The 10,096-nt window shown below is 37.2% G+C and overlaps 1 protein-coding gene and 1 long non-coding RNA gene across 3 annotated transcripts; both read left to right on the top strand.

Moving 5' to 3' along the window:
- The first annotated feature begins 5 nt into the window (after positions 1–5).
- Positions 6–9,818, top strand: LOC126610961 (probable aminotransferase TAT2). 2 transcript variants are annotated; one of them, XM_050279140.1, is made up of 7 exons: positions 8–502; positions 7,122–7,461; positions 7,751–7,969; positions 8,264–8,323; positions 8,811–8,966; positions 9,070–9,163; positions 9,568–9,818. In XM_050279140.1, exons 1-7 carry the CDS (start codon positions 210–212, stop codon positions 9,684–9,686), a joined length of 1,281 nt encoding a protein of 426 aa, XP_050135097.1. In that variant the 5' UTR covers positions 8–209; the 3' UTR covers positions 9,687–9,818. The 2 variants fall into 2 exon arrangements, with proteins under 2 accessions (XP_050135098.1, XP_050135097.1); XM_050279141.1 differs by lacking the exon at positions 7,751–7,969 and having other exon boundaries at positions 6–502.
- LOC126610963 (uncharacterized) lies at positions 513–5,467 on the top strand. The gene is made up of 2 exons (XR_007618653.1): positions 513–1,068; positions 5,435–5,467. It is a non-coding gene; the product is annotated as an uncharacterized LOC126610963 (long non-coding RNA).
- Positions 9,819–10,096: the final 278 nt, after the last annotated feature.

Raw genomic sequence — 10,096 nt, 5'->3', positions numbered from 1 at the left:
TCGAAGAAAGAAGTGGTGGTGGGCCATGAGAGGATTTTGTGTCTAACATTCGCACGGACACGCATGTCCGGATGCTAGACCTAAGACTTTCTCTAAAGGAGAGTAATGGAGATGGAGAATTGTATATAGTGGAGAGTTGTAGAGTGTTATCATCCTTCACTTACAGAGCTATAAGCCCAACAGCTACCAACATAAAAGTTAGCTAGGGCATGGAGATGGAGGGTATGGAGAATGGTTGGCAGAAGAAATGGCAGTTCCGAGGGAACGAAGAACTGAACACGGCGTCGATCTCCGTCCGAGGAGCTCTCACGATGTTAATGAAAAATCTCAGGAACCCAGCTGGTGATGATCAACGGCCCACCATTATGCTTGGCCGCGGGGACCCCACTGAATTCCGATCGTTTTGGACCACTCCGGCGGCTGTTGACGCCGTCGCAGATGCCCTCCATTCCTTCCAGTTCAACTCTTACTGTCCTACCGGCGGTGTTATTCCGGCAAGAAGGTATGTTTGTATGCACTTGTTTAGTTTAGTCTTACTGGAAGTTTAATTTGCTGCTTCATTTTCTTCCGTTCGTTTTGCTTTTATTTTAATTTCCTTTCTCATATTTGCATGTATTTCTAGCCAATATTAAGAAATTCAATGTCACCATTTCCATGTTTACAAACTTTACTTGTAAACACAGAAAATCAGAAAAAATATCTGCATTAGAAAAATACATAAAAAAGGGGGGGGGGGGGGGGGGGGGGGGGGGTCTGTTTGCTATTTGGCTTGTTTAGGAGACTCCAGTTTTATATTTACAAGTAGTTGGTGATTTGGTGCTAATTGCTAATATATAAGGATTCTCTTTCCTTTTTTTTTCTTATTTCCTTTTGTTATCTCTCATTTTTTAACGTTCAAGATTTCATTTTGTTTTTTCATCTTTTTAGAGAAAGGAAAGAGAAAAAATAACCGTGAGACGATGAGAAGGAAAAATTGAGGGAAAAAGAAAAGAGAGAGAATTTTCATCCTATGTATATAATAGTTTCATTTTTATAGAACTTACTTGCACACTAAGCCTAAAAATATAAGTGTGATACTAATTGTTTGGACCCGAATTTACATCGTCGGTCCGTGCAATCAAGGCCGTTGAGTGAACATAACTTTACACCGTTGGATGGAAAGATGAAGATAATTTTGTTATTAAAAGATATTATTATGGTTTTATTATAATAATTATCTTTTAGTAAAGAATTGTTTTTATAAGATAAATGGGGTGCAATATCTGGTTAAGCAACGGTCTGCGTGCAAATTAAATGGGTGATTGATTGGTGCCGTGCAAGTCTTGGATGCCATGGAAGATGGTCTTTAAGGTACCAGATGATAAGGCATGCATGCGTGGGATAAATGCTACTGATGTTGGGAGAGTTATGATAAGGCAAGAAGTCTAGATAGGCTAGACTTTTGACAGAGTTTGAAAAGTCAAAATGAGGCTTTGATCTTGGAGGGCCAACCATTTGGACGAAAGGTTACTTTAGATAAACATGGAAATAAGGGAATCATCAAGGCCACATGATCCATTTGGGATAATTCGAGAAGTTTAGTCTCGGTTGGTTTCTAAGGTTACGGGATCATGCAGAATATTCCCATTATTTTTCGTAACTCACGACGACAATCCTAGCGTTCTGCTACTATAAATACAAGACATTCAGCAACGGAAAGAGCCCTCTGCAAATCAATACAAAATTGCCCTGCGCAAACTCTCACAACTTGTGATTTTTCTTTTTCCTTTTTCGCTGACACATCTTCCGTTGGCATCAACAGCACTGTGGAAGCAACCGGTGATATCTTAAGTCGGCATAGATAGCTCTGTCACCGTAGAATCGATCGGTCTTGCAGTATCTTCCGTTGGCATCAACAGCACTGCGGCGAGAAAGGTTGATTACCTATCCAAGTCTCGATCGAGAAGGGTTTCTGAACCCTTATTGGTCGAGGTCATCTCATCAGCCTTCTCGGCAAAGTGGGGTGTTACAGTTATTACATTCGGCACATTGAAAGCCGAATTTGATATTGAACTTCGTAAGAATAGTAACCTTGTCTTCAGGTTCGAGAGCCCAAGAGGCCGAGACGTGTTCCTTTCTCGGCCGCAATCGCAAGACGCAGAAGTCAGCCGTGCACCCAACGCAACATCAACAAATTTACTCCTCGGCCGAGCTCGGCCGACGAGTTGGCACGCCCCGCATTCACCGAAGGACGTAGTTAGCTTATTAATTACTCGGCCTGCGCGCCACGTAGGCTTTGTAGTTTCTAGGGTCAACATTTTGGCACGCCTAGTGGGACCCAGTGCTAAACTACGAAGTTCACATGATCTATCTCGATCCGGCTTCAAGGGATGAGTGTTATCGCCTATTAAAGGAGCAAAAACAACTTCTCGAGAGTTTGAGAAGAATTTCTGAAAGGCAAAAGGTCGGGGGGCAAATCTCCACTCCGGCCACAACCAATATTCGGCCTAAGAAAATTGATAATTTGGCCGAAGAACAAAGGCCACTTGTTGTTTCGGTAGAGACTGAAAATATAGTAGGCCTAGAAGAAAAAATTCAAGTCCCTAAGCTATATACAAAAATTGACTTGGAAAAAGATTCGTCAAAAGAATGCTCCAGTGACGAACGAGGCCGAGATATTGGCCTAGCCCGAGAAACTACGCCAATTGATGTGATTATTGGCAATAAAGCCGATATGGAGAAATCCTGTTCGGCTAAGTTATTTGAATTAAAAGCCAAAATTATGCCTGGGGGGCATAATAATTGTTCAGCGCATTCGGCAGCCGATAAAAAATCTTTCGTCAAGTCAAACATATTTGGAGATAGTATTTTATTCGGCCTTGCAAAAATTCAAAGTGAAAGTTTTGATACAAAAAGCCTTCGGCTTGGAATAAAACATTGTTTGCCTCCTCCACTTATAGTAGGGCCACTTTTGTTTTCTTTTACTACAAAATAAAAATAAAAATTATTTTCTTAACAATTCGGCTGATCAGCCGATGCTTAAGAAAATAAAGGGGACATTTTGTGGTACAGTTCGAAGGTTTCGGCGATTAAAATTATTTTAATCTCATCGAGAATGAGTGAATTTAAATAGTTACTTATTCTCGGCCATTCAGCAGTTCTTGTCCTCGACCATAGCTGTCCTCGACCACATGTTTCTTCAACCATCTTTAGTCACCAAGTCAGAAAGAGAGATGGCATGCGGAAAAGACAAAATGTGCGGTTTTATATATATATATATATATATATATATATATATATATATATATATGTTTGTCAGAACGTACCCATCAACAACATCCCACCACATGAGACAAGCAGAGATTTGATGGCAATTTTCGAGGTATAAGATATATTTGGCAGTGCATTCGGTGAAAAAGCAGTGCATGTGAATTGGCATGCATGCGACGTTTTGGGGTACTTCTTGTTCAATAGTCTCAGCCGAGAGAAATTGCAGTGGTGTGTTCGTCGAGTCGAAAGCCACCCGTGCTAGGTGGTAGGCATTCGCGTGGCTGGATGTTTCCATGAGGTAATTAATCGGCGGTTAAAATTATTTTTAATCTTGCCGAGAATGATCGAGCTATAGAGGAGCTGCTCGGTGAAACGACTACTCAATACAGACCTGAAGAAATGGAGGCTTCTCATCTTGATGTATGCACGTCATTGAAATATATATATATATATATATATATATATATATATATATAAGTGTGGGGCTTTGAAAGGTCAAATCAGTTGAGGGAAGGCTTTAAGCCTAAACCCTAGACCTGATGGTTACAGACACTTTCGGCAGAATTTGGTGAATATATATATATGGCAGTATCACATGGGTGCTGACATTGGGATATATATATAGATATATATCTAGCAACGTCACATTAGGCAGGTATATATATATATATATATATATATATGTTATATACCGATTGCATGGCGGACAAATCACATCAGGCAGTTTGGTTTACATGTATGTATAGGCAGGCCTGGAGATTTTTATTGACCTCGGCCCCAATTTCTCTCGGCCTCAGCCTTGCTCGACCCCAATTCTTCTCGGCCTCGGCCCTGCTTTATGATATTGACAGAACAAAGGTGACTTTAATGCCGAGGAACACAATTTGTTTGGGCAATACGACGAGATGTTGGCTATGAACCAGTTAATTTCCTTAACCATTCGGTTTACAGGCCGAAGCTCAAGGAAATTGGGGGGCAATGTTTGGACCGAATTTACATCGTCGGTCCGTGCAATCAAGGCCGTTGAGTGAACATAACTTTACACCGTTGGATGGAAAGATGAAGATAATTTTGTTATTAAAAGATATTATTATGGTTTTATTATAATAATTATCTTTTAGTAAAGAATTGTTTTTATAAGATAAATGGGGTGCAATATCTGGTTAAGCAACGGTCTGCGTGCAAATTAAATGGGTGATTGATTGGTGCCGTGCAAGTCTTGGATGCCATGGAAGATGGTCTTTAAGGTACCAGATGATAAGGCATGCATGCGTGGGATAAATGCTACTGATGTTGGGAGAGTTATGATAAGGCAAGAAGTCTAGATAGGCTAGACTTTTGACAGAGTTTGAAAAGTCAAAATGAGGCTTTGATCTTGGAGGGCCAACCATTTGGATGAAAGGTTACTTTAGATAAACATGGAAATAAGGGAATCATCAAGGCCACATGATCCATTTGGGATAATTCGAGAAGTTTAGTCTCGGTTGGTTTCTAAGGTTACGGGATCATGCAGAATATTCCCATTATTTTTCGTAACTCACGACGACAATCCTAGCGTTCTGCTACTATAAATACAAGACATTCAGCAACGGAAAGAGCCCCCTGCAAATCAATACAAAATTGCCCTGCGCAAACTCTCACAACTTGTGATTTTTCTTTTTCCTTTTTCGCTGACACATCTTCCGTTGGCATCAACAGCACTGTGGAAGCAACCGGTGATATCTTAAGTCGGCATAGATAGCTCTGTCACCGTAGAATCGATCGGTCTTGCAGTATCTTCCATTGGCATCAATAGCACTGCGGCGAGAACGGTTGATTACCTATCCAAGTCTCGGTCGAGAAGGGTTTCTGAACCTTTATTGGTCGAGGTCATCTCATCAGCCTTCTCGGCAAAGTGGGGTGTTACAGTTATTACATTCGGCACATTGAAAGCCGAATTTGATATTGAACTTCGTAAGAATAGTAACCTTGTCTTCAGGTTCGAGAGCCCAAGAGGCCGAGACGTGTTCCTTTCTCGGCCGCAATCGCAAGACGCAGAAGTCAGCCGCGCACCCAACGCAACATCAACAAATTTACTCCTCGGCCGAGCTCGGCCGACGAGTTGGCACGCCCCGCATTCACCGAAGGACGTAGTTAGCTTATTAATTACTCGGCCTGCGCGCCACGTAGGCTTTGTAGTTTCTAGGGTCAACACTAATATATTAAACTCGTATAAGAATCATAATTTTGACAACAAAATTTAAATATAATATCAATATGTTATTCGGGGTGTTATATCCAAACATTCAATTTTACTTCTCACATATCCTTTTAATTTTCGATCGTCGGATAGAATGAATTGAAGAAGATCAACGAATAAAAATTAATAAGGATGTGTGAGAAGTAATTTAGGATGTGAATAGCACCCATATTATTCATGAGTTTAATACATTAAGTGATATCAATGTTTACGGTCAAAAGTTTGAACGTGATATCAATATAATAATAATAATATCATAAATAAAACAAACAATGAGCCACTTGCATGTTTTGTCACACTCCGGAGGTCACATGTGGAATCATATTACATAGGAGTACGACAGGGACAGCCACTCGTGAGTGGTGACCCCACATATAGTAACAAAATACATCGAACATGACAGTTTATATATGACTTGACACCATCAAATTGAATTTTGATTTGTTGTACATTTTAAATTGTACCTATGTTCACGACAAAGGTGGAGACGAGACCCGTGTACTACTTTGCATTTCATCACTTCAACTCCAAAGTTTCGTGAAAGGGGTTTACAATTGATGCCGTGCTTCGTTTTAATAACATAAGGAAAACTAATTAATAAAACTTGAAAATTTTGAGTTTTAACAATAAAAACAAAATAAAAAGTGAAGTGAATAGTACTATGATTGAATTTTTTAGTGTAAAAATATAATTTTTCATTAAAGTGAACAATACTGAAAGTTTTTCGTAAAAATTTCCAATAAAATAGTGATTTATGTTAATTTTTCAACATATGACATCTTATTATCGACTGAATACCTAATGATGTAAGGTCAAGATCTCGGGTCATACCGTGGAGCTGAACATTTTGAATTTTGGAGGGGTGGAAATTTGGGATTTGAATAAGAGTTTGTTCGGAAAATGTTTTAAAATGACTGAAATCGTTTTTAAAAACATAAGTGCTTTTCTAAAATCAACTTGCAGTTTTACAAATGATTAGTTCCAAAATCAAAGTACTTATCAAATGAGCCCTAAACATCGCAAACAAAATCAAAAGTATAAGAATGAAACAAAATCTGGAGACGGCCACTTGGACAAACAATGTTGCAATTTGACATTAATGTTTTCATATAATCGTTTGGATATGTTTTTAAAATGATTGAAAGAGTTTTTGGTGAAAATATTTTTGGAAACAATCCTTAGTAAAAATGTTAGTAAATGAAAAACACTTAAACTGCTTCCTGGAAGAAGCATATAACTGATGCTTCTTGTAGAAAGCATTTAAACTGTTTTTGGAACCCAAAAATATTTTTTCTAAAAACGTTTTCAGTCATTTTAAAAGCACATCCAAAGTAGCACTCCCACTTCTGTCTCACCACCTCCTTTCATCTCTCTCCATTCCTCGTTTTTTCACGTATACTTTTTTTGAATGTTATGAAAAATGAAATTAAAATACAGAATTGTAATGTTATTAAACGATCCCTTATTAATTTTGATAATATTAGTAGTGTAGAAAATATTTTTAGTATCGCGAACATGTACCGAACCAAACACTTCGTATATTTGACATTCTGTTTCAGTATGTGGTGGTTCTTTTTGAATCTTCTTGTTGAATAAAAAATCTAATGAAATTTTTGTAATTCCCGCTCAAAAGGGCTATTGCAGAATATCTCTCTCGTGACCAACCAAACAAGTTATCGGCGAATGATGTATATCTCACTGCTGGTTGTACCCAAGCCATTGAAATCATAGTATCTGTTCTTGCACGTCCTGGTGCCAACATTCTTCTTCCAAGGCCTGGTTACCCTCAGTACGAAGCTCGCGCAGCGTTTGACCACCTCGAAGTACGCCATTTCGATCTTCTTCCTGAAAAGGGCTGGGAGGTGGATCTTGATTCTGTTGAATCTCTTGCAGATCACAACACTGCCGCTATGGTTATCATCAATCCTAGCAATCCCTGTGGAAATGTCTTCACTTCTCAGCATTTGAAAAAGGTATACGTGCACATATATAACTTGCTCGATCAATTTTAATCTATGGAAAATGTTGTCTTGTCATACTGCTTTATATATGTTGCTATAGACCATTGACCGACTTGATTGGAACGTCACAATTGAACAACATAAGCATTTGTTTGACGACATATTTAAACTACTTACCGATCATTTGGCCAATTAGCATGAGTTGTAGGGCTCAGATTGACGTCTTCTTTTCGATGGAGTGTTTAATCGAAACGAATTTGTACTAAGTTCTAATGAACATTGTGCTTGTCAAAATTAATAGATTGCAGAAACAGCAAACAAACTTGGTATCTTCGTAATTTCGGATGAAGTTTACGGGCATCTAGCTTTCGGCAGCAACCCTTTTGTACCTATGGGAAAGTTTAGTTCCATCGTACCAGTTATTACGCTTGGCTCTGTATCAAAGACATGGATTGTTCCTGGTTGGAAACTTGGCTGGATTGTCAAAAATGATCCCAATGGCATCTTTGAAAAAACTGGGGTACTCAAACTGGTGTTTTGTCTGTGTTTATATATTTTTGCTTTCACCTATATTTTTCTTATGCTGTTATTTCTGTGAGCGGTAAAGTAGCTTCATTGACGCATATATAAGTATATATATACGAGCTCGTTTTCAGCGCGGATCTCGTTTTACCATAGCAAAAAGGGGAAAACAATGAAATATATAAGAGATCGTTTTTGTTACAGTAGAACGGAATCCGTGATAAAAAAACTGTTCTTATTTGTCATATTTCTAAACTAAATAGGTATGTGGTATTGATGTTTTCAATTGCAGATTGTGGAGACACTTAACAACTATCTCGACATCACTACTGACCCAGCAACATTCATTCAGGTACCTATATACATGCATGCATGCATACATTTATACATAATACATCCGTATGTACGCATGCATGTTTGCATAAATACTTACATAGCTTCAAACTTTTTCTTTAGATAATTTTGGGAAATTTTAGGTTACTTACGCATAAAAATGTATTTGTACTCTTTGTTTTAATAAAATTATTAGTGGACGTCATAGAATCACTCATCATTGTTATTCACTTTTAAACTGTCTATCTTCATGCTCAACGATTATGACATGACATTAACATTCAACGTTTGAGTTACAGGAAAAGTAAAGTACTACTATAGTCAAAGTTTACGGTCTAAACTTACGCCTAATGACATTTTATTATTGTAGCAAGGCTGTTGTTTACGTTGTGGACCTCATATTACACTGTCAACGCAAATTTATTATGTTTCAACTTGATTGCATTGGAAAATCATCGTTCATATTAAGTGTAATATTTTTATTAACTATTGATTATCATTTTCAGGGAGCTATACCTCAAATGTTTGAGAGAACAAAAGATGTGTTTTTCTCTAACATAATTGGCCTTTTGAGAGAAGCCGCAGATCTTTTATACGAAATGGTGAAGGAAATTCCATGCCTTACTTGCCCAAACAAACCACAAGGATCTATGGTTGTATTGGTAAGGATTATCTAAAGCCTTTGTTTTGTGCGAGATTAAACTTGTTAATCCAAACATGCATTAGCTAAAACCAGTGGTAATTATTCTTAATCGTAATTAACAGGTAAAGCTAAATCTATCAGCACTTGAAGACATTGATGATGATATACAGTTTTGTCTTAAGTTGGCCAAAGAGGAGTCGGTGATTGTTCTTCCAGGTAAATATAATTGAAGACCTTACACACCATAATATTCGCAATCTAACAACATAACAAACTGTATATTGATGTTTTAATTTGCAATTAACAATTTCTCTAGAAAATAATCGTTTTACAATCAATATAATTGTGGCCTCGTTTGGTATAAAGGGTTCGATTGGAATGGATAACCCTTTAAATTCAAGGTATATTGAATGTAGAAGAGAATGATTTTACATTTCGAGAGAATTAGAAGAGGATTAGAATGAAAAACACATCTCCGTTCTAATCCATCTCTTACCTTCAAGTTGGCATACCTTAATAACTTATCTATTCCAATCTAATCCTCGTATACCAATGGCGGCATGTAAGTCCACGATAAATGAAATTAATATTAGTCATGAATCAAAACCCATGGTTTTCAGGGGTCACGGTTGGACTGAAAGATTGGGTCCGCATTACTTTTGCTGTGGAGCTTTCAGTACTTGAAGATGGATTTAAGAGGATAAAAGCCTTCCACCAAAGGCATGCCAAGAAGCTCTAACATGTCTTCTTTTATATTCACTGTCAAACCAAGTGTATGGTGCTCAGATGCTAATCGGCAACTTTCACATACGATCTCCAAATGTTACATTTTATAAATAAAATAAAAAATAAATTACGTTGTTATCTTTTATTTCTTCTTCTCATTAATTAAAATCTTATTTCTTTTTCATTTTTGATTGAGGTTCCTTGACTTTTCTTCATGTCATTATTTGAATATTAAATTATTTACAAGTCATTATATGTCAATTTAAAAAATTTTATTAATCATTTCAAATACAAACTTTTTAGTATTTTTTTTTCATATATTTCTATTTATAATTTGTATCCATTTTTTAATTTATATCAATATTCTTTTTAGTTTTAATTTGTACCCATAATTTTGAATTTTAATATGTACCCATATTTTCA

Source organism: Malus sylvestris, chromosome 17 (genome assembly GCF_916048215.2).
Source record: "Malus sylvestris chromosome 17, drMalSylv7.2, whole genome shotgun sequence".
NCBI lineage: Eukaryota > Viridiplantae > Streptophyta > Magnoliopsida > Rosales > Rosaceae > Malus > Malus sylvestris.
The sequence above is the reverse complement of the archived record's forward strand: the minus strand, read 5'-3'. Positions and strand labels throughout refer to the sequence as shown.

What these genes read in the sequence shown, in the direction of transcription:
- LOC126610961 (XM_050279140.1), top strand. Translation starts at nt 210, where the DNA reads ATGGAGATGGAGGGTATGGAGAATGGTTGGCAGAAGAAATGGCAGTTC. An exon ending in GCATCTTTGAAAAAACTGGG is followed by an intron (nt 7,970 to 8,263) that starts GTACTCAAACTG and finishes TTTCAATTGCAG; the next exon opens with ATTGTGGAGACACTTAACAA. An exon ending in GTCGGTGATTGTTCTTCCAG is followed by an intron (nt 9,164 to 9,567) that starts GTAAATATAATT and finishes CATGGTTTTCAG; the next exon opens with GGGTCACGGTTGGACTGAAA.